General features: G+C 37.3%; 2 protein-coding genes across 2 annotated transcripts; both read left to right on the plus strand.

Annotated features, from left to right (window-relative positions):
* The first annotated feature begins 12,829 nt into the window (after positions 1-12,829).
* Positions 12,830-19,898, plus strand: LOC131737792 (adhesion G-protein coupled receptor G7-like). Its single transcript, XM_059029201.1, has 7 exons — positions 12,830-12,966; positions 14,267-14,416; positions 15,588-15,707; positions 16,859-16,971; positions 17,147-17,299; positions 17,994-18,091; positions 19,154-19,898. Exons 1-7 carry the CDS (start codon positions 12,855-12,857, stop codon positions 19,368-19,370), a joined length of 963 nt encoding a protein of 320 aa, XP_058885184.1. The 5' UTR covers positions 12,830-12,854; the 3' UTR covers positions 19,371-19,898.
* LOC117407018 (adhesion G-protein coupled receptor G7) lies at positions 19,630-27,388 on the plus strand. Its single transcript, XM_059029667.1, has 10 exons — positions 19,630-19,636; positions 19,811-19,936; positions 20,573-20,733; positions 21,748-21,900; positions 22,223-22,335; positions 22,500-22,834; positions 23,193-23,274; positions 23,873-24,031; positions 24,272-24,428; positions 25,124-27,388. Exons 1-10 carry the CDS (start codon positions 19,630-19,632, stop codon positions 25,325-25,327), a joined length of 1,497 nt encoding a protein of 498 aa, XP_058885650.1. The 3' UTR covers positions 25,328-27,388.
* The last annotated feature ends 455 nt before the right edge of the window (positions 27,389-27,843 follow it).

Raw genomic sequence — 27,843 nt, forward strand, 5'->3', positions numbered from 1 at the left:
GCTCCAGAGAGCGAGACACAGACCGAGCACTGCGGCTCACAGACGGCTCATGCAAGGGGCTCCTCAAGAGCGTCAACAAAGGCCGCGGAGAGCCAGAGGAGGAGCGACCTTCAGCATGGTCTGCGCTCTTAGCTCTGGACCATTTTTGAAACCTGGAGAACACAGCACAAAAGGTGGGATCTGTCAGCGCTGGCCGAGCATGGTCACGACCCAGGCATTGAACGCACATATTGTGGCCGTCCTCTGGAACGACATGGTAAGGAAGCCGTACATAGGTGGATAAGTGTGTGGGGTGCTCTGCACGGCACTGCTATGTACCTGTGAAGACACTGGTACTATGCACAGGGACATGGAGACACTGAGGAAGTGCACGGGGACGCACGGGAGTTGTGTGTAGCGGTGCTATGCACAGCGGTTCTATACGCTGGGTTAATACACGGGCACTGGGGCGCCGCACAGGTTACTGGATGAATGCATGGGGTGCTATGTATGGTAGTGCGATGCGCTTGCGTGCTGCGTGCACAGAAGCTAGGCACCGGAGTGCTACTCACCGGTAATGCACGGGGCACCGAGGCACACCGAGTGAATGCACGGGGTGCTATTCACGGTGCACTTCCTCAGTGTCTCCATGCCCCTGTGCATAGTACCAGTGTCTTCACAGGTACATAGTAGTGCCGTGCAGAGCACCCCACGCACTTATCCACCCATGTACCCAACTCGTAATGGTTGACATTTCGAGATTGAAAGGGAACTGCAGTGCACAATAAAGTCAGACTGATTTACCATGCCAGAAAAAACAAAACAAAAACAACAACAAAAACCGCGGGCCATGACGGTTAAACAAGTCAATTGTAACATTGAAGAGATGGGCTTTGTATCAGAAAACTGGTGATGGAGTTGGAAATCGCGTGTCACAGGTAAGTGCATTAATTTGTTACATATATTTAATGGGGATTGATTTTGTTCTTAATCCAAGGACTATAAAACGCGACTGAGGTGTATCTGAGTGTCGTATATCCGAGTGCTAACTAAGCCTTTTTAAACGCCAGTTTGCCCATGTGTTTTACTGAAGATACTGTCTTGCTCTTAGAACTCAACTTACAATTTAGTCTTAACTGATTCCTCTAGTGCCAGAGCTATAATATGAAAAATACAACCGTTCATAACTACGTTTTATTCTACAGGTGTACATCAACATAAAAGGAAAAGAATTTCAGTGAGTGCAGTGTATAATAAGTTACAGAATGATTTTCTCTTCTGATACTGTGCACTGCAAAGAACGGGATTGAGTTTACCCTGAAATGACTCCTGCATGTCTGAAACAGCAGTGCATTTTTTTAAAGCCTTGCTATTTTGAGAGACTTCTGAGAAATCTGTTCTATTGACAGCTGACCCGGTCTGTTCATTTCTCTAATATAGACTTCTGCTCAAATTTGTGGTGCTTTAAAAGTTGCTTGTACCTCAGAACACCATGCAACAGCATTCGGCCACCTGGTGGTTTATTTGTACAGCTGGAATAATTATGAATAAACTTAAATAATACAATCTGCAGGTATGGCATGTATAGCAGCTTGAGCCTTTCCAGGTTCAATGTGTAATTAGCAACTATGTACAGACAAGGTCAGGGTATATCTAATTAGGCTCTTGAGAAAACTGGAATGCCTCAAACTGCTATGCAATGTGAGTCGTATTTCTATCCCGCAACATCCAAACTTAATGCATACATTCCATTCCAAATTCTTCTTCATATCAACCTTTCCTTCATGATTGACATCATGTTCTGAATGCCTCTAGTGTCTAAGTATGATATGTTTTAAACTGGGTTGGGTTGGATCTGCATTAGTACATTTAATATTTCAAGGTAAAGCCGTTGCTCTGTACTAGGTAGAATGGTATGAGCCCTTGACAGTAACATTTTCAAAATCTGACAGACCAATGGAATCACAATTTATTGCTGATGCACATGTAGTCATTTGCAGTAATATAGATCAGTCCCAGTGTGTGTTTTTGTTCTAAATCAGAATGTTGCTGTTCATGGATATTCTGTGTTCTACAAATGGTTCTGCAAGAGTTTCTTTAATAAGCTGGTATTCCTCAGTTTGCCTAATGGTATTTTTCTATAATGGTTGTCACAAAGACGGCCGGAGTGGGTGGCGTCAGACCAGATGCAGGAAATAAATAAACAGAGAGATGGGGTTTTGGTAAAGCTGAGCGCGTGATTGCGCTCAGCATTTAATAACGGAACAGAAAATAAAAGGTTTGCAACAACAAAAACACAGGACACGGCACTTCACGCCAAAATAAAGAGACAAACAAAACGTACTAAACACTTAACAAACGGTGCACGGAGAGACAAACAAACACGGTGAGTATAAACACTTATATTTACGATCTTATTTTGCTATTTAGTTTCTCCTTCTCTCTCTCCCGTTCTCCACTCTCGAACACCCAACCCTGACTGAATGAAATGTGCGTCTATTTATACTATTGTGCTGGGATTCAATTACTAATTAATTATTCACTTGAATCCCAGCACGTGAATTAATTCTGTGCAACCCCATGCTGACATATTACATTTAACCAGCACGTGAAGTGATTTGTGCTCTCCTCGTGCCTAAATACAAATCTACACTTTTTAAATACACGTGAAACACAGACCCGTTTATATCCCGTGTACCAATGACTATACACCAACATTAACACACGCAACATACAACACAACACACAAATGCACACAGGGGCGGGGCGCATTGCCACATGGTATACAGATATACATATGGAGTGCCAGGTAGTTCTAAGAAAATCATAAAAATGTGTTGAGCAAGGAAGGGTTTTCTCCATTGTTCACTGTGTTGATGCAATGCCTCATTTACATGTGTGACATGTGGAGCCCAGCATAAACACCCCTACAATAATTTATGTTTTGATTTTAAAAATGTCCATTTTTTTGTATCCTACTTAATATTAACAGCTGACCATTAGTCAAAAAACAGCTAAGTCTGTATGACATTGTTTTTTTTAACAGTCGCAATATTTAATACAAGCTCTGAAGTGCTTGTTCAAACAAGCCCCGGCTCACAATGAGCAGAGCAGTAATATAAAGAAACAATTATTCTATGGACAATATCCATAATACTTTTTTTTGTATCATTTGTACCCCACTAATTATTGAAATGTGACCTTTTCACAAGTAATGTACAAACTGTAAACAACCAAGCTGTGGATGTTGCATGTTTTGAAAATAATGGCATTCCAGCATTTGATTTTTTAAAATAAAGTCCTGTCTTTAATAAAGTGAGTGATTCATTATCTTGTATTTATGACTTGAGTGAATGGTACCAGGGCAAAAGGGCATGTATTTAGATAACATAGAGGAAGTATCATTGGTACAGAATATAATACATACTTGGAGCAAGTAAAACATTTAACCAAGGCACAGAATGAACGCTAAACTGACTTTGTTAAAAATCCTTCTTGCAATCCTTATTGTTTTCAATGTGGGAATATGGACCTGGCTCCTTACAGCTTTCCTCAAAAAAGGTAAGATTGATTTCATAAACATTTAACAGATTATAAAACAGTTAGAATGTTCTTTATAGAATATGAATATGGCATAAAACTATATTAGACTAGTCTAAACCATTAGACTAGTCTTAGTTTGACAATTAGACTAGTCTAATGCAAGTTAGTCAGTTGCATAGAAATTAAGACTGACTAAGACTTAGCCTAAAAAGTTAGCCTCTTCACACCCAGGCTAACTTAGAATTTAAGTCTATCTTCCATGGAAACCATTAACTGTCAGAAAGAAATCATGGCCTCCCACCACAATCTCTGGCTATATGCGCGCTGTTTGAGGAGAGAAAGAGCATTCAAAGACAGAAAAAAATCCACTGGAAGTGTACTCGGATACTGAGGTAATTGAAAGGCTTTGCTTACCAAGGCAAGCCATTATAAAATTAGCAGATCTAAAGGATAAATTGAGGCCTGCCAAAGGCAGAAACCATAGTGTCCCTGTTTTGTTACAATATAGTTTTATACAATATAGTTTTATACAATATACAATATACCTCAAAATATACTTTTGATCTGCTGCTAATTTATTAATGGTTTGCTTTGCTGTAAAAGCCTTTCAATTACCTTGATAATTGTAATAATAATAATAAACTTAGCGTGTAAATATTTCTTTATTTATTTCTCATTAGGTATTTTTATTTAAAACAAATGTAGACATTTAAAATTATACTTGCATTTAATACTTTAGTACTTTTTTTCTGAAAAAAATCTCTCTCTCTCTCTCTCTCTCTCTCTCTCTCTCTCTCTCTCTCTCTCTCTCTCTCTCTCTCTCTCTCTCTCTCTCTCTCTCTCTCTCTCTCTCTCTCTCTCTCTCTCTCAGTGCTGCACACAAGCTGCTGCAGTACAGCTTGCTGGGGTGGGACCTCGCTGACTTGCTCAGCTGAGATATGTGGAGTAAAAATACGTGTTTCAGTTTTTGTATGCTAGTTGTGTTAGCGTTAATATCCTTTCTGTTAATCTGTTAACCATACAAAGCGCAGTAACACAATCATCAATAGTTATCTTATAACAAACTTTAGGTTGTTACAAATTGTCTGATTTCATGTGATCGTTTTGTTGTTACCGTGTCAACATACCGTCGCTATTTAACAACGTTTCAGTTTCAGCACTGCTTGCCTGAGTCACAGTTGCTACGGCGACACTGTGGTCACTGATGCTGACAGGCGGAGCCTCCCGCTGGCTCGCACACACTTCACTCTCCCGCCCACCGGCAATCTCCCAAAACTAAAGATTTCAATAACCAATTCTGTGGTCCGTTTAAGTTTTGAGGGAGGTCCTCCTCTAGTACGCGGATGTTTCCTCTTAAATTTTTTTTTTTTTTTTTTTTTTTTTAAGCGTCCTGTACCATATTCTTCCATCGTTTCTGCACGTCTTTCACAGATAGCGGGTTGACGCTGTTAACTTTTTTTGTAATTTTAACCCACGCCTTGTGTTTGTATACGTTTTGGAAAATTTCACCAAAAGTATTTCTTTTTCTTCATTATACTCCTCTAACAGCACACATTTTCAGTTACTGTGAACTGTGAACATCGCTGTTTTTTATGAAAAGCGTCAGCCATGTTTTTTTCCCCAGTGTCTTAAAATTCCCAGAATGCGTTGCATAATTGACTAAGTAAGACCAGTCTAACGAAAGACTGTTTTATGCAACCGTTGTAACTGAGTGTCTATCTTTAGTATGTTTTATAATTATGTAAAGACAAAGACTTAGTCTATGTTTATGCAACCGGCCCCAGGCTAACTTAGAATTTAAGTCTATCTTCCATGGAAACCATTAACTATCAAGAAATCATGGCCTCCCACCACAATCTCTGGCTATATGTGCGCTGTTTGAGGAGAGAAAGAGTATTCAAAGACAGAAACAATCCACTGGAAGTGTACTCAGATACTGAGGTAATTGAAAGGCTTCACTTACCAAGGCAAGCCATTATAAAATTAGCAGAAGATCTAAAGGATAAATTGAGGCCTGCCACAGGCAGAAACCATAGTGTCCCTGTTTTGTAACAACTCTGCTTGGCACTCAGATTTTACGCAACGATTTTGGTATACTTGCCTCAGGGGGCCGAGGAGAACACAGAAGAGACTGAGGTAGAGAGATTGACGTTGTTACGCCGACACAGGCGCACGGGATTTAATAATAAAACAGAAAGTAAACAATAATGTCATGTGACGCTACCAGCAATGGTAGCGCACAGAGGACGATACACTGTACAAACACTCAAAATAAAACAATACAACAAACTATAAATCAAAGGTGCCGTGAAAACGGCAGGCCTTGCAGCAGCCCCGATCACAGTGATCGCTATGTTTTTCTGACGCTCCGCTGAGACACGCCCACCTGCCTGCTGGAACAGCTGATTGCTTTCAGCTGCTGCTCCACGCAGACATGTAATCGTCCCCGACGGAGCGCCACAGCAGTTAAACAATTAAATCAATTTATTTGCAACATTAACCCAAAAATACAATAAAACTACATATTTCCCATGTGCAGGGCTTCCGCCCTGCCACATGCACCTATCCAGCAGTGGCGTGCCATCAGGACCTTCAAGGTATTCTCTGCTGACCAGGCAGTGCCAAGTAAACCATCAGTCAAATGACATTATGTTGCCTCACTCACTTGCGTACAGTGTGCTTGCTTATACTATGAAACATACTACTTTAATTATTATTTGTTCATTTGTCTGACACCTTTATCCAAGATGACTTACAGGGTTTACTAGAGGTTTTTTAATAGCCTAGGGGTTTCCTGCAGGGGATGTGATGTACAGAATATAATACATACTTAGAGAAAGTAAAACATTTAACCAAGGCAATAAGAGATCTGCATTTCCCCCGCATAAGTCTAAAACAACGACCAGACGCTAGGAAAAATAAAAAAAACAGTTGAGGGTATTCTCAGTTTCAGTTGAAGGTCTTCAGTGAGTTTAACCAATAGGCGATTAGAAGATTGTCCTTTTTTTTAGACAGGCAACCAATCAGGAGTGAGCAGAGGAGGACCATAAATCTCCCAGGGTATTCTCTGCCTCACTTGAAGGCCCTGCTTTAGCAACCAATGGGAAAGTCAAAGCTCTGACAGCTGACCAATCATTAGTGAGCAACCCCAAAACATGAATATTCCTTAGTTAGCACTGCAGTTAGGAGGATAGCTGGGTTTGCACGATATTGCTTATAAATATACTTTGATAAATACAAATACCTTTACATCATCTAATTATTTTGAATTTTATTTTACACTAAAATAAAAAAATGAGAAAACAGAGACATCATAGACGATTTGGTTACGAATCATTTTTCAAGGAGAACTTTCTCTGAAAAATTGGAGATTGTTAAAAAAGGGAGATATACACCACAGATCCCCGAGCTGACACAGGAATGGAAAGGATATACTTGGCACTTTCAGAATTTAAACTATGAAAGGTATCTGTGGCTTACAGATAGCTGCCACTTAAAAAAGGAGGGGGGGGGGGGGGGGTTGTGACACGACTCTGTTACCCCAGTCCATTTTGTCACGGAACGCCACTGCTATGCAGTACAGTCCTGGATTACATTTAATCAATTGAGGCTGTTTGAAAATCTTACTGAACTGGGGACATACACAGAGCTCTGCAAAGATGTCATGTAAACGTAACTAACGTTAAACGAGATACAATCGGGGCAAACACTTTTTTTATTCCATTGCTACTAGTTCCTACTGCAGTATAATTGGTTAACTTATTCTAAAAAAACGAGGTTCACATCAATGACAGAAGAATTTAAACACGTTTTGAAAAGAGCAAGAAAATGGAAGTACAAGAAGAAAAACACCAATTGAAATAAACCTCACAATGTATTTGCATTCAGTGGGAGAAACGAGAGCATTTTTACTTGAAAAAGGCTTGGACATACACATTTCTAATTTCATCTTGTCAGTAAAAAATAAAATAAAAATGGTGACGACTTTGAGCAAAATTATCTCCAAAGCATAGCAGCGTAACCTGGGCAGGCATAATGGATGCACCATTTTCTACAGCAGCACTTCGCAGCCAAACAAAAACAGCTTAAGAAAGAATGTAAGAAACATAGAATATATAAAATAATAATATGGGTCAGAATATGTTACCACACAAAAAATATGTCTTGTGCATTACTGCTCAAAACCAACTCAAGACATATTATTGTGTTTTAATATATTCTGACCCATATATTATTCTCAATATATTATACATACATTACATTATTTTGCTTTGATTTCCAGTGCTTAGAAAGCCAGTGAAAAGAGGCTACAACTGGGGAACGTTTTGTCCAATCGTTGTTCTTAACAAGGCCTACAGTACATACATTTATATTTGTGTTTCTTTCAAAACTTCACCTGAGACCTATATAGCACGATAGAGAAATTGTACGGCACCTTTTATTAGCTACAGACACTTTAAATGTGTCCTTTCACTTTGGTCCAAAAACTACCCATAAGTGGAGATAACATCTGTGTTCAACTTAATTTAGTGTACAAAATAGATGTTTTCAAAGTCATAAAATTGACATTGACCATCCAAGGTCCACTGAGTGTGAGTAGTTTTATGGTCTTCTGTAACATTTTCCCATCCAACTAACAGTATGATTTTTCATGGAACAAAGCTCCCCAATTAATATCTTTATCTTTTTAGCTGTAAAATTGACCCTAGACCCCACTGGGGTAGCCTGATCGGTCCCAGGCCCCTTGTGCATAGGAAAATATGCACCGTTGGTCCACATTGCGTGACCCTAGAGTCCACTCACTATTTTCTGTGGGAGTCTAACCCTGTATACAATATGCATTAACCATGCTTGCCTATACTTTACTACAGTTTGAAATGCTTTTCTTATGGTTTATCTCAGAGAATTTCAGTTTAGCTTTTGCATCAAACTAGCAAATATTGTTTTTTTTTAACAGTGGCAATATTTAATACAAGCTCTGAAGTGCTTGTTCAAACAATCCCCGGCTCACAATAAGCAGAGCAGTAATATAAAGAAACAATTATTCTATGGACAATATCCATAATACTTTTTTTTGTATCATTTGTACCCCACTAATTATTGAAATGTGACCTTTTCACAAGTAATGTACAAACTGTAAACAACCAAGCTGTGGATGTTGCATGTTTTGAAAATAATGGCATTCCAGCATTTGATTTTTTTAATAAAGTCCTGTCTTTAATAAAGTGAGTGATTCATTATCTTGTATTTATGACTTGAGTGAATGGTACCAGGGCAAAAGGGCATGTATTTAGATAACATAGAGGAAGTATCATTGGTACAGAATATAATACATACTTGGAGCAAGTAAAACATTTAACCAAGGCACAGAATGAACGCTAAACTGACTTTGTTAAAAATCCTTCTTGCACTCCTTATTGTTTTCAATGTGGGAATATGGACCTGGCTCCTTATATCTTTCCACACAAAAGGTAAGATTGATTTCATAAACATTTAACAGATTATAAAACAGTTAGAATGTTCTTTATAGAATATGAATATGGCATCTGATTCTGTTTACAAACGTTTTCAAGTTGGACAGCGATCTAATGCACTGTGATAGAGTCCTGGTATACTTGCCTCAGGCAGCCGAGGAGAACACAGAAGAGATTGACTGAGGTAGAGAGATTGACGATGTTACGCCGACACAGGCGCACGGGATTTAATAACAAAACAGAAATTAAACAATAATGTCATGTGACGCTACCAGCAATGGTAGCGCACAGAGGACGATACACGACTGTACAAACACTCAAAATAAAACACAATACAACAAACTATAACTCAAAGTTGCCGTGAAAACAGCAGGCCTTGTAGCAGCCCCGATCACAGTGATCGCTGACGCTCCGCTGAGACACGCCCACCTGCCTGCTGGAACAGCTGCTGCTCCACGCAGACATGTAATCGTCCCCGACGGAGCGCCACAGCAGTTAAACAATTAAATCAATTTATTTGCAACATTAACCCAAAAATACAATAAAACTACATATTTCCCATGTGCAGGGCTTCCGCCCTGCCACATGACATGCACCTATCCAGCAGTGGCTGCCGTCAGGACCTTCAAGGTATTCTCCGCTAACCAGACAGTGCCAAGTAAACCGTCAGTCAAATGACATTATGTTGCTTCACTCACTTGCGTACAGTGTGATTGCTTATACTATGAAACATACTACTCTAATTATTATTTGTTCATTTGTCTGACGCCTTTATCCAAGATGACTTACAGGGTTTACTAGAGGTTTTTTTAAGAGCCTAGGGGTTTCCTGCAGGGGATGTGATGTACAGAATATAATACATACTTAGAGAAAGTAAAACATTTAACCAAGGCAATAAGAGATCTGCATTTCCCCCGCATAAGTCTAAAACAACGACCAGACGCTAGGAAAAAAAAAAAAAACACAGTTGAGGGTATTCTCAGTTTCAGTTGAAGGTCTTCAGTTAGTTTAACCAATAGGCGATTCTAAGAATGTCCTTTATTTTAGACAGGCAACCAATCAGGAGTGAGCAGAGGCGGGCCATAAATCTCCCAGGGTATTCTCTGCCTCACTTGAAGGCCCTGCTTTAGCAACCAATGGGAAAGTCAAAGCTCTGACAGCTGACCAATCATTAGTGAGCAACCCCAAAACATGAATATTCCTTAGTTAGCACTGCAGTTAGGAGGATAGCTGGGTTTGCACGATATTGTTTATAAATATACTTTGATAAATACAAATACCTTTACAACATCTAATTATTTCGAATTTTATTTTACACTAAAATAAAAAAAAAAATGAGAAAACAGAGACATCATAGTCGATTTGGTTACGAATCATTTTTCAAAGAGAACTTTCTCTGAAAAATTGGAGATTGTTAAAAAAGGGAGATATACACCACAGATCCCCAAACTGACACGGGACGGGAAAGACCACCTGGAAGTTGGTTACTTATTCCCGGTTCCTTATTCGCGGTGTAGTTGACAAAGCAGCGCGTCCTTTTTCTGTGTGTTTTAACTCATTTACACATCTTGCTCAATTAATATATTGCTACTATTTAAAAAATAATGGCTCCTTTAAAAAAAAAAAAACTAAAATATTAATAACCAATCTGTAACAGCAGCATAGCGGTACCCTATATTACCCGCATGTTTCGCCCCATTTACTCTGCTACCCCAGTCCATTTTGTCACGGAACGCCACTGCTATGCAGTACAGTCCTGGATTACATTTAATCAATTGAGGCTGTTTGAAAATCTTACTGAACTGGGGACATACACAGAGCTCTGCAAAGATGTCAGGTAAACGTAACTAACGTTAAACGAGATACAATCGGGGCAAACACTTTTTTTATTCCATTGCTACTAGTTCCTACTGCAGTATAATTGGTTAACTTATTCTAAAAAAACGAGGTTCACACCAATGACAGAAGAATTTAAACACGTTTTGAAAAGAGCAAGAAAATGGAAGTACAAGAAGAAAAACACCAATTGACATAAACCTCACAATGTATTTGCATTCAGTGGGAGAAACGAGAGCATTTCACCAGCTACTTGAAAAAGGCTTGGACATACACATTTCTAATTTCATCTTGTCAGTAAAAAATAAAATAAAAATGGTGACGACTTTGAGCAAAATTATCTCCAAAGCATAGCAGCGTAACCTGGGCAGGCATAATGGATGCACCATTTTCTACAGCAGCACTTCGCAGCCAAACAAAAACAGCTTAAGAAAGAATGTAAGAAACATAGAATATATAAAATAATAATATGGGTCAGAATATGTTACCACACAAAAAATATGTGTTGTGTATTACTGCTCAAAACCAACTCAAGACATATTATTGTGTTTTAATATATTCTGACCCATATATTATTCTCAATATATTATACATACATTACGTTATTTTGCTTTGATTTCCAGTGCTTAGAAAGCCAGTGAAAAGAGGCTACAACTGGGGAAAGTTTTGTCCAATCGTTGTTCTTGACAAGGCCTACAGTACATACATTTATATTTGTGTTTCTTTCAAAACTTCACCTGAGACCTATATAGCACGATAGAGAAATTGTACGGCACCTTTTATTAGCTACAGACACTTTAAATGTGTCCTTTCACTTTGGTCCAAAAACTACCCATAAGTGGAGATAACATCTGTGTTCAACTTAATTTAGTGTACAAAGTAGATGTTTTCAAAGTCATAAAATTTACATTGATCATCCAAAGTCCACTGAGTGTGAGTAGTTTTATGGTCTTCTCTAAAGTCAGAAATTAGCCTGCATTATACTCTGTATATAGCAGCCGGTATAACTAAGACTCTAATGTAGCCACCATTTATTACAAACAGAGTCTCACAGTATACCCTCCAACAACTATGGCATTATGAATACTTGTTAGAGGGTGAGTATATACAATCAGTGTTAGACTGGGGGGTGGACGCGGGTGGACGCAGTCCACTCACTTTTTTGGAAGGGTGGACGCAGTCCATTCACTTTTTTTTATCTTGAATAGCCTATTTGATTTCTCCCCAGTACTTAATGTTCCTGACGCAACTTTTCCTTTTAATGCGTCTGCATGGTTTTTAAAAACTGTTTTTTAAAGGGCGAATACATATTTTAAAGAATGTTATCATATAATAATAACATCCAATAATATAATTCTTTACATGCAAATTAACATTTTCCCATCCAACTAACAGTATGATTTTTCATGGAACAAAGCTCCCCAATTAATATCTTTATCTTTTTAGGTGTAAAATTGACCCTAGACCCCACTGGGGTAGCCTGATCGGTCCCAGGCCCCTTGTGCATAGGAAAATATGCACCGTTGGTCCACATTACATGACCCTAGAGTCCACTCACTATTTTCTGTGGGAGTCTAACCCTGTATACAATATGCATTAACCATGCTTGCCTATACTTTACTACAGTTTGAAATGCTTTTCTTATGGTTTATCTCAGAGAATTTCAGTTTAGCTTTTGCATCAAACTAGCAAATACTTAGTTAAGCCAACTCTTGGTGTTTTATTAACTGAAGAACAACACAGGTCATGGTTTCATGCGAGTTGTAGCAATTTATCACATATCACTGCCCCTCAAAGACAAATGAAATAAAATAGGGGGTCGGTTTTTTTCAGGTTTTTTTTTTGGGTATTTACAGAACAAAGATCGGTTGGCATAACAGCTGGTATCAAAGCCATTCCCAATCTATCTTCTATCTTTATTACGACACTCAATAAGTACACCAGAGGTCAATAAGTACACCGGAGACTAGTTAATTTGTAACAGAGCTTAGGGGAATGGAGACAATTTCAACAGTACTCAACATGTCTGTGGTTGTCTGTAGCAGGACATTGTTCATTGGTGGATCTTTTGGAATTATAACTGTGGCTCTTTGGGGTGCTTGTATTTGGCAGCTATTAGTCAGGTTTAAGCCAGGTAAGGAGGTGTTTATTGTCATGTAAACACTGATGATAAGTGCGTTTTTTTTTCTTATTTTGCTTGCTGTATTTGGTTATCAGATTATATAGCATGGACTTCACAGTGTACTGTAGGTTCCAGACCAGGGCCAAGCCTGTACCTGATGAAGGACTTTGTATATGTTGTCAATTTTTTTTATTTTTTTTTTTATTTTTTTTTTTTTGGGGGGGGGGGGGGGGGGGGGGGGGGGATTGAGTGGAAAACTGGCAACTGTATTTGGGAGGCTGACAAATATTCAATGGCACCAGAAATTATTCAGATAGTTAACACAAGCTTTACTTTCTATATTCAAGTTTGCTTGTAAGCATAATTCCTCTCTAAACTAAGTACCCAACTTTTCTAAATAAATACAAATAAAAATCCTTTGTTAATGCTGATATTTTAAAGACAATTCTGTTCTCTAGATGCTGCTTCCTGATCCCTAATCAAGGGTTTGAGGAACGTAAACAATATGTCCTCAATTTATAAAAGCCTGCACATGATATGCTATTAAACAAATTTGTGTCAATTTGATCATCTGCCAAGCTTCAGGGAAAAAATTAATGTATTTTAAAATGTATAAGAACATTATATTTATCATGCTGCTAGTGTTAATAGTACTGACATTTTGTAATTTTGGTGACATTTTGAGGTTTGCGCATCAACCTCACTACCAAACAACATTTCATACATTTTATAAGTATTATTACAAGAGTAATAATGACTGGGACTTGTGAAGTATGAATTCTAATAAAACGAATCATTTCTGGTGTAGTTTTCAAAGCTTTCTTTTAATGTGTTACAAGCAAACACCTATTTACTGTTCAAACAGGTGTGTTATTTTTATTACTATGAATAAAGTTTGTTTGAACATTTCTGTGCTACTGGATTCCCCATACAAATTTTATTAGCCGTACCGGATTTGCTAATGAGCAGTTATAATGTAATAATGTTTTTTACATATTATACAATGTAACAATATATTAAAATATAAGAAAAGACTTGTGTTTACAATGAAATGTGCTTTTATTATTTCCATTTTTATCACACTGTGGGATTCTCTTTAAATTAAAATATCTCCAAATTATTTACTCTAATTGGGTTATGACATTTTAGCTTTTTTTTTTACTCCTAGCCTGAAGCACAACAAGGAACTGATATTACATACTAACATTTGTTAATTCTGATGTGGGTAAAAACTGCAGCGATTTTAAAATTCTTTGTTTTTTGTTATCTGGAACAAGTGTGTAAGCCTTTGTTGTTGTTGTTTTTCTGTTAGACTCGTCCTTTACTCCCACTTCCCCCTCTCCTTTTCCGACCCCGACCCCAACCCCGACCCCGACCCCCTGCCCCTGTTTGAATAATGGAACGTGCCAGAATGGGGTCTGCATTTGTCCAAATGAGTGGTATGGAGATCTGTGCCAGAAAGGTAAACAGTACATTAATATACAAATATTCTAAGTGGTATCAGATCCTCTGATATAACAAATAATAATAATAATAATAATAATAATAATAATAATAATAATAATAATAATAATAATAATATATGCTAGCCTGATTGTAAATACTAAGGGTGTCATTTTCTCTAAGTTTTCTAGTTCACAAAGCTCAACAACTTCAATTAGTTAAAATCTTGAGTTAAATGGGAATGGGAGTGGGAGCCTTGTCTTAGTACCTTAGTACTTTATTATTATTATTATTATTATTATTATTATTATTATTATTATTATTATTATTATTATTATTATTATCATCCTGTCAATAGAATAGATTTATCAAGATGTAATATAAGTAAGGCTTCTGTTTCTCGGGGTTTAGTAATTGTATTTTTCGGTGCTTATTTTTACCTATTTTCAAGTTTTATGTAAATAGTTTTTTTCGGGGCTTTCATTTTTTATATACTGTATGAAATTAGTGTTTTTGGTTACTTTCCAAAATGCTTGAGTGTTTTTTTTTTCTGTCAAAATATGTATAGTAGTAATTCAACAGCACTTGCACACTTAAGTTGTACCTTCTTTCTTTTGCTGTCTTCCACAACAAAATTCCCTATGGTCACGGGCAAATTCTTCTGGGGGTTTTGTGTGTAAGCATTTTTGTACATTTTGCCACAATTCTGTTTTAAATCCTTCGTATTTTAACTGTAATCCATCTTTAAATCCTGCTAACAGCCTCCATCCTGATTGTAATATTGTTTTAAAACTCGCAAGCAGAGGTCTCCAATAGAAATGTAGGAATGCGCTGTCACTCAGTAGTTGGGACGGGTTTAAAGTATTCAGAACGAATCAATGATAGATGCAAGTCAGGAAGGCGGGACATTGCCGAGCAGCACTGGTAAATGTATTTATAATTATTTTGGTAGTAGGTTTTATTTTTTAATGGAAAATGGGCAAAGTCAACGTGAACTGGTTAACCATTTCCACAGTTTTTCCGGTGTTTATTGGCTATCCACCGATGTAATTTCTTTGCTTTCGGGGGTGTTTTATCGGGTTTTATCGGTTAAAACCGAAAATCAGAAGCCGTAAATATTAGTAACCAACCAATTACAAATATACAAGTACCAAAATACATAAAAGCTTGTTGTTCACCCTTTCCCACAGCATACTTCTGTGAGAGCAGCACGTACAACTCCACCACCACTGTGCTCCTCAGCTTCAACAGGATCCTAATTGGCTTTTCTGGCTACTCCAATGAGAAGTGTGAGCAAGAAACTGCCAATGGTATGTGACTTCTATAGCCTGTAGGGGGCAGTATGGTCACTGACCAACTGCTGGTGTATCAAGTACAAGTGCAAAGACCAAGCCTTATTAAGTAGGTACAGTACGGTGTTTAGATGAGAAACAAAGTAAACATCCTTCGATATTAGATTGATATCCTCAAGATTAGGCAACACTTGTAAGGACTAATTCTCAACTGATATACTGTTTCCATACAGCAATTCTCTTTGTACATGTTTTTATATTTGTACAAATATAAAGGGTACAAATATAAAAACATGTACAAAGAAATCAGAAAGTTAGAAGGGATCACTTGAATAAAAACTATAAAACCTTTTTATATATCTTGGCCCCTTTTGCAGATATCACATCTCTTTATATTTATGTTCTTTTTTTTTTTTGGTCAGATGGGAAGTTAGTCTGACTCCCCAAATTTCTGTTTTATTTTATCCAGGCTTGGCTTGATAAACCCCTGTGGTAGTAATTAAACAGTCACTTTAAAAAGCATGGGGAAACATATGAACTATGTCTCAGTACCTAAATCTATGCAGTGTTCCATTTTCTTCAGGGAGGACAAGAAGAGCCACTTCTGTTCTCCTTATCTGAATCCATCAGATAGTAGTACAGTGTTATTTTACAGGTTGTGTTAGAGTGTCTAGATCTGTATCGAAACATCAGTGGAATGACACTCAAACAATTCGTACTGCTAACCATCGAGGGGCAGAGGAATGAGACTCAAACAATTCAAACTGCTAACCACCGAGGGGCAGAGGAATGAGACTCAAACAATTCAAACTGCTAACCACAGAGAAGTTACTTTTTTTTGGGATATAATTGTCCAAAACCTGACAAGAACAATAAAAGGTCAGGAGTCTTCAAAGATTGTACATTTTTTAAAAAACATTTTAAAAATGCGTATCCTGGCCTGTAACACAACAAAGAACATATCCATTCCGGTTTACTTCTTCAAATTACTGATTTCTATCTCCTTCTTTTTGAAAAAATAAAAACACCTGTTTAAAAAAAGCACAAATGAAAAGCTCAGCAGCATTAAAGGTCTCCTAAACCCTTGAGAGTGTGCTGCGCATGACTTTATAGTACGAAAGCTATGTATTTAATGCGGTTTGTTATTTAACTTTCTTTTTTTTTTTAAGTTGGTATTCCTAAGGCAGCACGAAGCTGTTCAGAAAATGGGACTGGAGACCCTGTTTTGAGTTTACCAAATTATGTGAACTGCAACCAGAACCTGATAAATCTTGCAGAGCAGGTAACTCTTCTAGTGAGAATTTGTATTAGTATTAGTTAAATCACGATGTAATTGAATGTATCTGTATTTTAGACATCAAAGTGAGTTCCAGTTACGGTACAGGTTAAAAAACACACATTTAATGACAACTTTCAAGTGTTATTTATTGTAAAGTAAATACATTGTGCCTGAATAGATCACGGACAATGTGACAGAAGAAAGGCTACTGGAGATCGCAAAAGAGTCTCAGATTCTGACCTCACAGCCAGAAAAACTGACAGCTGATAACATCACCAGCGCTGCTGAGATAGTTAGCAAGATCCTCACTACAACAGCTAACGTCACTGAGGTGAGATTGACTTTCTTTGAGCACTGCTGAGTGCACAAGCATGGCATGTAGAGTATGTCTTGTGGATAATTAAAACTCCTTCGTAACTTGTGATTCAACTGCTTTAAAATCAGACTTATTGCCAAGTAATTTGTTTTTGTGAAAATGCACTGAAGTTACCGCGGTAATGTCATTGGTGGTAAAGGTTAATAAGCAAATGACACAGTGATGACTATATGGACATAAATGGCCATAATTTGATTGCCAAAGGTTAAAGGTTGCACTGCAGACAACTGCACAATGGTGCTGAGATTCAAAGCTTGCTCACTAATATTGAATAAATTAAACTGTATATTCTGCCAACCTCACGTGTTAAATTAATAATATTGATTATGAGACCAGTGAAACAGTTGCAAGAGAGTATAACTAAGACTCTACAACACACATGTTTAAGAATTTAGGGGCTTTTTATTTATTTATTTATTTATTTAATTTACAATTTCCCAGAAATTGTGCAGGTATAGTGAATACTAACAACTATACTACTAAGACAGCCTTGTGTTGCATGAAAATATATATATATATATATATATATATATATATTTTTGCAAATTTACACAGACAACATTAAAATCCAATACCAACATGTCATTTGATGAATCCATTAGAAACAGTATAAGCAGTGTACTATGTGTATTTGTATTATTATTTTTAGCAAGCCGCAGTTGTAGCAGTAACTACTGTCAGTCAACTACTGGATGCGAGGGATGCTGAGTTCAGCACGGACAACAACATAAATAACGTTACACAAAGGTACACAGCTGGGGGGGGGGGGTGTAGAATACAGCCAGGCCAGAGCAAATAACATCATTACACCACACAGTCAATAGTGCTTTTATTATCTGTAGTGAATGTTACTTAACCTTGGAATATAGAATGTTGTGCTTGGGATCGTTTTAGTCTAGAGTAGGTCTGGGTTAAACATAAAAAGTATAGGTTGTTGTTTTTCTACTAATAGTTGTACATTTAAAAATAGTTTACAGACTGTGTTGAGGAACATGCTATGGCTTTGCAGAATATTATCACAACATATATTCCAATAGTTTGGTGAGGTTATCAATACAGTGTGGTCACACATTTTATCTGGGGATAGAAACATGACTATCTGTGTGTGTGTGTGGATACAGTTTGTTTGCCTTTGGGCTATGGCCCTCTTTTTCCTACCATTTCAATATGCCACATGTACAGTAGCACCTACCTTTGCTATTAAAGCACAAAGGATAGACAGCAATTTATCCAATTGTGATGAAACTTTGTAGGCACATTCTTAGCAAATTATTGACTATCAGACTCTGGGATTATATATAAACTGGCTACTCAAATTCAAGACTAAACTTGTTTGTGGCAAAGCTAGAAATGGTAATTGCTCAATTAAGTACTAATAGATGTATCTTATACAATAAACATAAATATACAGTCATACAGTATAACATATATACAGTATATATTTTAAAGTGAGTTTGAAGTTTATGTAAGAACCTAATTACACACTGCCTTTATTATTGACAGCTGAGACATCTTGCTGTTGGCATGTATTGGCCACCCAAGACAGTGTCAGATTGAGCTAATTCCATTCATTAGATGCCTGCTCTCATTTGTTTCTTTTAGGATTGTTCTGTTAGTGTCCAAGGGTCTCACTGCACAACACAACCACAGAATGATTGTTTTCCTTTTAATACTATAGACAAATATAACACGTGATCATCACAGGAAATTCATTTAATATATATTATATCCGTGATCTTTATTTTATGTGGGGGTCTGTCTGTGACAAAATAGCTTGGTATAGGAACGGTTAACTTCTTCCCAAAACAGTCTGACAAAGAGCCTGGAGGCGCTCTCCCTGGATAAAGGCAGTAATGAAACGCAGGTGGTTCAGCCAAACCTGGCAGTGCAGTCCGTCAGAGTGGATTCTGGGTCGACTAAGGGAGTTCAGTTCACCGCTACCAGAGGCAGGTTTGATCATTTACACCTCTCCAATCCAGTTGTACTGGTCTTGACCCTTGCAGCTTTGAGCAGTGTGAAACCATAGCTTGTGTCCAGGCTGAAGTCAGATATCCTGTCCTTTGCAACCTAGTCAGCTAAACTATTGATTATGTTTGATTGGAATTCCCCATTGTCATCTTCAGTGGCTAGACTTCTTAGTGGGAATAAAATAAAAATGATGATCTGTGCATTATGGCTTTTTTTACCTGCACAACTATGAATTATTGGTTATTAAAAAAAAAAAAAATTCTGTCATCTCTAATGTTAACAAAGCAGATGGGAACTTGAGAAAGCTCTTTCACCAAATGATTTGTGTGTGGTGGTATAGTATATTGAGAATGTCGAGGTTTTCCTTGAAGCAGGCTGTGAAGCCACCGGCAATGTATATAGTCTTACTCTTTTGTTTAAAGTTGGTATTTCTGTATGAAATGATTTAGGTTAAAAAAACAAACGTTGAAACTGTCTGTCTTGTTTGGAGTTTCTAAGTTCCACTCCATCTAACAGGCTCTAACAATACGTTGGTCTCCAGACACATAACCCTAAACCGCAACGCTTCCCAGCTGACAGTCGAAGAAAATGCAGAAGTGCAGATTTTCATCAATGTCTCTTCAGGCAAGTGAGCTAAAAAACATCTTGACAAGTGTAAATGCATAGGTCTCACTCAACCAATCAAAACACATTATTCCAGTTCCATTTCACAGACCTAAATTCTCCTACAGGTACAAACAATTCCTCAAAAGACAGGTGAATATAAAATACAACTTAAAATTCTTAAGCAATGATGTACAGGATACTCTTCTGTTCACTAAAGATTAAATCATGTAATTATTATCTTTGTTAAGATAAAGAATCATTTGTTATGTACAGTTTTCTCTTGCGGTTCAATAACGTCATCTTGTGTGCTCTTTTGGGAGTCAGAAAACAGTATTATACAGTGATCAGTTAAACACTTGTCTCAGATGTATAAAGCATTCAAAGCACATGACAGTCCTTTGCTTTCCTCGTCACTCAATGCTTTGTGAATGCAACCCTTACATTCTTTTCAAAATAACTTCTAAAAATATATATTTGGTTTATAAATATAATACCAGACTGGTAAAACGAGTCATACACCATTTTAAAAATATGCTGTAACTGCATAAGAAGTTCAAAAAGAACTGTTTTCAATTGAACATTATCTACAAAGATAACATTAAGAAAGATGGATTAGCAAGAGGAAAACATTTGACTATTTTCTTTCCTCTGCAGGTACAGAGGAGGCTGGGCAGTTTGGTTTTGTGCTTTACCAAAATGACAAGTTCTTCAAGTCCAAGATATATCGCAGCACCATGAATATCAGCAGGAGGGTAATCTCTGGGAGTGTTGCCAATGGAGAGCTCAACAGTGTCGACCTTCTTTTCAATCCAACGGTTGGTGTTGGGCTATAGTTTCAGGAGTTATGGACAGTTATCACTTTAGTCTCGTTATTACACTATACCTTAATTACCTTAGGTCAGGGGTGTCCAATCACAGCCCTGGAAGGCCAGTCCATTTCAGGTTTAACAGATACAATGAGATAATTAACTACAGTGTCTGGGTGGAGGATTAATTAGTTCAATTTAGAAGAGGATTGGAACAAAGACAGGGGCCAACTTTGGTCACCCCTGCTGTAGATAATGTACAGTACAATTAATTTCCTTATTGATCACTGTTTGGTACTCAAGTGAAGAGCAGATACATGAGGAGGATAATATATATATATATATATATATATATATATATAAAGAAAAAGAGAAAATAAAACACTAGTAATCAAAACTACAAAATAAAGGTGCTGCACTTTGCAGCGTTACCCCGACCATCGCTATTCGCTCACACGTTCCCTCAACATGTTATACTTTCCGGGGGTCTGCCCAAGTTTTGCCCCGCCACTAAAAAAAATCATTTTTCTTTCTTTTTCTTTTTCTTTTTCTTTTGTTTTGTTCTCGTTCCTCTCCGGCCGTGCTTGGTCCGGCTGCTGGCTCATTTTTCGTCTTAAAGGGACAGGTCAGAGGGAACAACAGAGCATTATTTTATAGGCCCAGCAATCCCCCAAGGTCCGCCTCTCAGCCACTCAGAGAGAGGGAAAGCCAACACACCCTCTTCCCCATCTCTCCGTGTCACTGCCATGACTGACAGGCGGATCTTACGAGACTGCTGCCCTCTTCCTGCAGCACCATGCATACGTCAGACAGATCATCCCTGTTATATATATATATATATATATATATATATATATATATATATATATATATATATATATATATAATAATTTTTTTCTTTTTTTTTAAATAGACAAGGTTGTGCAATATCAAAGTCACTTTTTGAGAACCACTGTATTAAACTGTGCTTATGTAAAACTGTACAGTTTGTTTGTTTTAAGTCCGCCTCTCTTTTCAATACAGAAGTCTGATGGTGTTAAACTATATGACCATGCCTGCGTGTTCTGGGACTACAAGAAGGATGACTGGAGTACAGAAAACTGCTCAAAGAGCATAGATGAGCATAATAATCTGAGATGTCACTGCAATCATACCACTAACTTTGCTGTGTTAATGGTAGGAACTGATTTATTATCGTGAATATGAATTTACAAACAAACAAACAAACAAACAAATCACTACTTGTTCTAGTCAGTATTACTAAGGTTTTGCTCCTGGGTACCAGTGTACCATGTATGTATAAAATAAAACAATAACTTGTATTGTTTATTAATAACATCTATCATTTTTGTCTTTTTTTTTTAATCAAGTTGTTTCATAAATCATGTACTGTACATACAATAATTTGTATTGCATGCAGCCTTAATCAAGAGTCAAAGGACCACAGTGACCATTACATATTGTATCACAAACTGTACTTCTCCATATTTCGTTACAGACCTTCAAGAACAATTATACTTATTCTGAACCCCTGGACTGGATAACATATATGGGATGCGGACTCTCAGGTGCAGGGCTCTGTGTTACTATTCTATATCATGTGTTGACCAGGTAAGGCTTTTATTTATTTATTAATACATTTATAACACATATAAACTTTAACAGAGCCTGTACAAGTTATGAAATATTGAACTCATCAAAACATTTGTTTAAATCATGTTGTTAAACAAAGCTATTTCTTGATGTACTAGAATATGCATTTCTTTCTTTCTCAGAAAGTCTCGTAAGACAAGATCCACAATGCCGCTGCTTAGCATATGCTTGTGCATGTTGATTGTCAACATTCTCTTTATCACTGGGATTGGCAACCCCAACGCCGATGAAGTGTCAGAGAGATCCAACAGCAGCGAGAACACCTTGCTGTCCTCAGACCTGCTCCCTCCGCCTGACAAGGGCAGTTGCACAGCTGTTACTGCCCTGCTGCACTACTTTCTGCTGGGAACCTTTGCCTGGACGTCGCTGTATGCCGTCCAGATGTATATGAGTCTTGTCCATGTGTTTTCTCAGCCCCCCCAACACTTCTCCATGATTATAATAGGAATTGGCTGGGGTGAGTGAAAACACTCACACACACATACATAGTACAGAGCTTAAACCTGGAGGCTTGTCAAGTCACAGACCACCAAAACCTCTACAAACTGTCTCTACAAGCTTTTGTTGTTGTTTATTTTGTTTTTACATACAATCTAACTTTTTTTTTTTTTTTACCGAAATGCCCTGTTGGCAACCATCTACAGCTATGGCCAAAAGTTTTGCATCACCCTATAGAATTAACACATTTTTGCTTCATAAAGTTGAATGAAACCTGCTTAATAATGTTCCGTTAACATATTGAAATACATACAGCTTTGTAGTTTTCCATATACTTGTGACCAAAGGGGATATAATGTTTGTCTCTTGTCTGTTAGGTCTTCCTGCAGTGGTGGTAGCTATAACATTGGGAGCCACTTATCGGGTTAATAACCCATTAAACTATCGGCAAGAGGAGTTGTGAGTAAATGTTTTAGTTTGTTTTAAAGGGAATGTAGTTGAGGGTCCAGAAAAAACACTGACAATCCATGCATGCACTCTTAACATAGGAAACACTGTTTACAAACTGTTTTATTATTATTATTATTTGTTTATTTACCAGACGCCTTTATCCAAGGCGACCTTACAGAGACTAGGGTGTGTGAACTATGCATCAGCTGCAGAGTCACTTACAATTACGTCTCACCCGAAAGACGGAGCACAAGGAGGTTAAGTGACTTGCTCAGGGTCACACAATGAGTCAGTGGTTGAGCCGGGATTTGAACCGGGGACCTTCTGGTTACAAGCCCTTTTCTTTAACCACTGGACCACACAGCCTGTATGTGTTTACATTCACAGCCATATACATTTGCAGTAGATTGCAGACTGGAAAAATGTGTTGCAGCGGGACCGGATATTGTAATTAAATAATTAAATTAAATAATAATTACAATATCCGTAATAATATTGTAATAATGTTATACTGTACATTTACAGAAAATAGCAACGTGAGCTGGTAGGCAACTGGTAAGTGGCTTGTCTAGTATTTATAAATAAACATTCTGTTTTGTTTTTTCAGCTGCTGGTTGGCTGCACTGGATAGAGAGGGGAATTTTGACATCACAAAGCCAATGCTCTGGGGCTTCCTTCTTCCTGTGGCCATCGTTCTCATATTTAACGGCGTTATCTTTGTGAGCGTGATGGCCTGTGTTTTGTTCAAGAACACTGCTTTAACTAGGTAACGATTACTCATGCTTCATGTTTGTTAAGGCAAAAGAAAAATAACAACAAACACAACAAACCACAGGCCCCAAACAATATAAAAATAAAATAAAAAGGCTTTGAAAAGGGTTGAAGACAGCAAATCTCACAATTTTGTTGGAGAGGTAATGCAAGCTGTACCTTGTTGAAGCAGTTACCCAAAGCTGTGCATCCCCTGAGCTATACCATTTTCATCTTGTCCTCCCCTCTTCTCTAGCACTAAACGGCAGTCGTACCTAAAGAAACTGATAAGCAGCATATCTGTGGCAGTGGTGCTGGGGATAACCTGGGTCCTGGGCTATCTGATGCTAATTGACCACGATGAGACACGACTCGTCTTCAGTTACATATTCTGCATTATAAACACCACTCAGGTTTGTCGAGCTCCCTTAAATATTTATAATATTTTTGCCCTCTGGATACATGAATGATGTAACTACCTTTTTCATATTTCTATTTGCTTCATTCCTTTACACCATTTGTTTCAATGCCATGTCCCTTAGTTTTAGTTCCCAGGGATCCTTTGTTTTTGTTCTCAAAAACTCCCTTTTCTGGTTTATTAATTAATGTATTTATTACTTATTTTTGCCATGTCAACATACTATACTGTAAACCCTACCTTGTCTTCAAGTAAGAAGTCCCTTATACATCTTAATGCCGCTGAACACAAGTAATGGTGTGTATTTTTTTTTTTTTAAGTATCAGATTGTGTTGCCTTTTTAGTTTGCACTATGGAAGGCAGCTCCAAATTACAGTTAATTCCTCTTAGGAAAAGTGCTCCTCTCACAGATTGCTCATTTAGTGCTTGTGTGTAATAAATCTTGCAAACAGTATAACAGATAAGAAAAACTGTATGTTTAGAAATACTAAAAGAAACTCATTGCCATTAAAAAAAAAAAAAAAAAAAACTTCTGGTCACAACATTTGCCATTTAATTTATTAGGTTTCTTTTTAGTATTTCTAAACCCAGCACTGTTGAGTGTTTAATAGTCATGGTTGAAAAACTGTGTCTTTATATTTGAAATAAAAAATGTTGGTAAACTTTTTCTTTCATTTCTCCTGTCAACAGGGGCTTCAGATTTTCATTTTGTTCACGGCTCGAGATTCAGTCTTCCAAAAGAAGATGAAAGACATCGTTAACTCAATCTCGCCACCTGAACTTCACCTGCATTCACAGACATTTATGTTAAAAACGGAACAGCAGGATTACGTCAGTGAAAGCTACAAGCAGTTTGAGAGCTTTTCCTCTACCACTTACACTAGCACAGTTTAGCCTTCCTAAGGCTCTGGAAACATGCACCTGGGGCCTCGCAGGGCCTAGATCCCCATTAGATATCCAAATAATGCGTTTCATTGGAAACTTAGTTGCATTTCTGAAAGGAGAATATGCCCCTTAATCAGATATGTAATTATCAAACCCTATATATATACTGCCACTTGTACTGCCCGCTGGCATTAGACATTCATCTAATTCATATACTTCATTCATCATAGTTTTGCCAGCATGAGAGTGGCTAACGAGCTCCAATGGGCAAGGCCATGGGCCATTTCATTCCATTGGTGGCATCTCGTTTCTAAAATACTACACTGTACAACAGAGAAAGCTGAGACATTTTTTTTAAATACTTTTTTTTGAGGCTGCACTTGATGTAAACGCTCCAGTGTGTATTTCTATTGGGCAATGATTTATTGTTAGGTATTCTTTTAATTTTTAATTAGTTGGGCTTGCGAAGCAAGAGTCCCGACTTTAAATCTTCGACATACTTCTTCTTCTTCTTATTCTTTGGCACGCTACTCCTCTTACACCGTTTAAGCTACAAACGCCGTTCAAACTTTAAAACGTGTAGACCGGTCTGAAATAGTGTGCTTGTATACAACTTTTTGATATATTTTATACTTTTTAAGCTTTGTGTCCTCTTTTTGTCCATCTTCATTCACTTTAATGGGACTTTTTCAACATTCTAAAGCTCCCCATTGTTTAAAAACTCAGACTTCCAACATTCTATTTACTGTAAATGATGTAACTTTTGACACAAATCAGCTACTTTGACCACTTTCCCAACAAGTAAGACAAAAAGTTAGAGGGTATGACATCTTCCTCTACTTCTCTGCTATTCCAATATGAAATCAAAACAGAAATAACTTTTACCAATCAAGAGGTACACCTGTTTTAGTAACCGCACCAACTACGTTTTCTGTGAACTTTTAGAAATAACTGCCGTTTTGACCACTTTCCCAACAAGTTAGACAAATACTTAGAGGAAATGAAATCTTCATCTACTTCTCAGGTATTCAAATATGACATCAAAACAGGAATGGCGTCTACCAATCAAGAGGTACAGCTGTTTTAGTAACCGCATCAACTTCTTTCAGTAGGCTACTTCCCCCGTTGAATTAACCAACTGTCATAGAACTTTGAGAAATTTCAAATTATAGCACATTCTAAGCTAAGACAATTAGTAAACAATGTGACTTTTGACACAAATCAGCTACTTTGACCACTTTCCCAACAAGTTAGACAAAAGGTTAGAGTGTATGAAATCTTCATCTTCTTCTCTGCTATTCAAATCTGAAATCAGTTCAAAAATATCTTCTCCCAATCAAACGGTACATGTCTGATGAAATGTGTGATCTAACTGCCCCACAGTCCAAAGTAATAAAGTTGATATAGTAGTCTATCAAAGTAATCAGACCAATTATTTTACTAAATTTAACTTTGATTGTATGTAACTGCTTTGCTTTAAAAAGTAAAACTTTTTAAACTTCTTCCACTACCACAAAAATACTTTTAAAGCGCTAAAGCAAGCCCCACAACTTTACTTGTAAAGTTACCATCTAGTTATATCCAGAATTGCTCGTCTGCATTTTACTTTGGCAGAGAAGCAAGTTCAGTAAAAAGTCCAGTTTTTGCTCTACACAAGTTTAGTCCTGGTTCAAACTACCATTTGTTATAATAATACTGAGCAGACCAGCAGGGACCAGGGAATGGAATCTCTTGACATGGAGTAGAAGCACCATTGAAGATTCATTTCTGTACCCTGGTCAGCGGTATAATAATGCAGCATCATGTTCTTACAGTATTTCCTTCCCCTCTCTCTTCAAACTGCACACCCTACATGCATTGGTCATAATACAAACGGAAAAAAACCTGCTGCAGTCATACTTGCTGATTGATAAAGCTTTACATGTTAAGGAGGGCAGAACCTGTTCTACTGTATGTAAATTTAAAATATCAGAATATATGGGAATGTGTCCATTTAAAAATATGTATGTATTTTAAATTAAACAATTGGGATTGGTTGAACAAAAAACAAATAAACATGGGGCAAACAAACTGCAATGTATGCATTTCATTGTTATAATTATTATTTCTGTTCTTTGTATGTTTATGATACCTTCTTAGCTGCTGTAACTGCCCCCCTTAATTTAATTGTATACCACTTAGATCATTAGTTGCAGGATGTCAGGTAGCCATTGAGACATAACAGGTGTGTGTGAGTGTGTGTGAGTGTGTTGCAGCACATCCAGGTGGAAGTTAATTTTACAACCAATACATTAACTATAAAATGCTTTGAATCTATATTTGCTGCAGGTTCATATACCATCATTATAACAGACCAACAATACTAGATTTTGTAGACATGTCTGTGCTTGTGATCTTTCATGACACATCATATGCATGTCCAAAAGAACAGTGAAAATGAAATTGGAATTAAGACAGTCCAAAAGATATGGTTATATCAATATCTTCAGTCAGCTTTGCATTATGTTACATCGAATAAAACAGAC

Source organism: Acipenser ruthenus, chromosome 8 (genome assembly GCF_902713425.1).
Source record: "Acipenser ruthenus chromosome 8, fAciRut3.2 maternal haplotype, whole genome shotgun sequence".
NCBI classification, from domain to species: Eukaryota; Metazoa; Chordata; class Actinopteri; order Acipenseriformes; family Acipenseridae; genus Acipenser; species Acipenser ruthenus.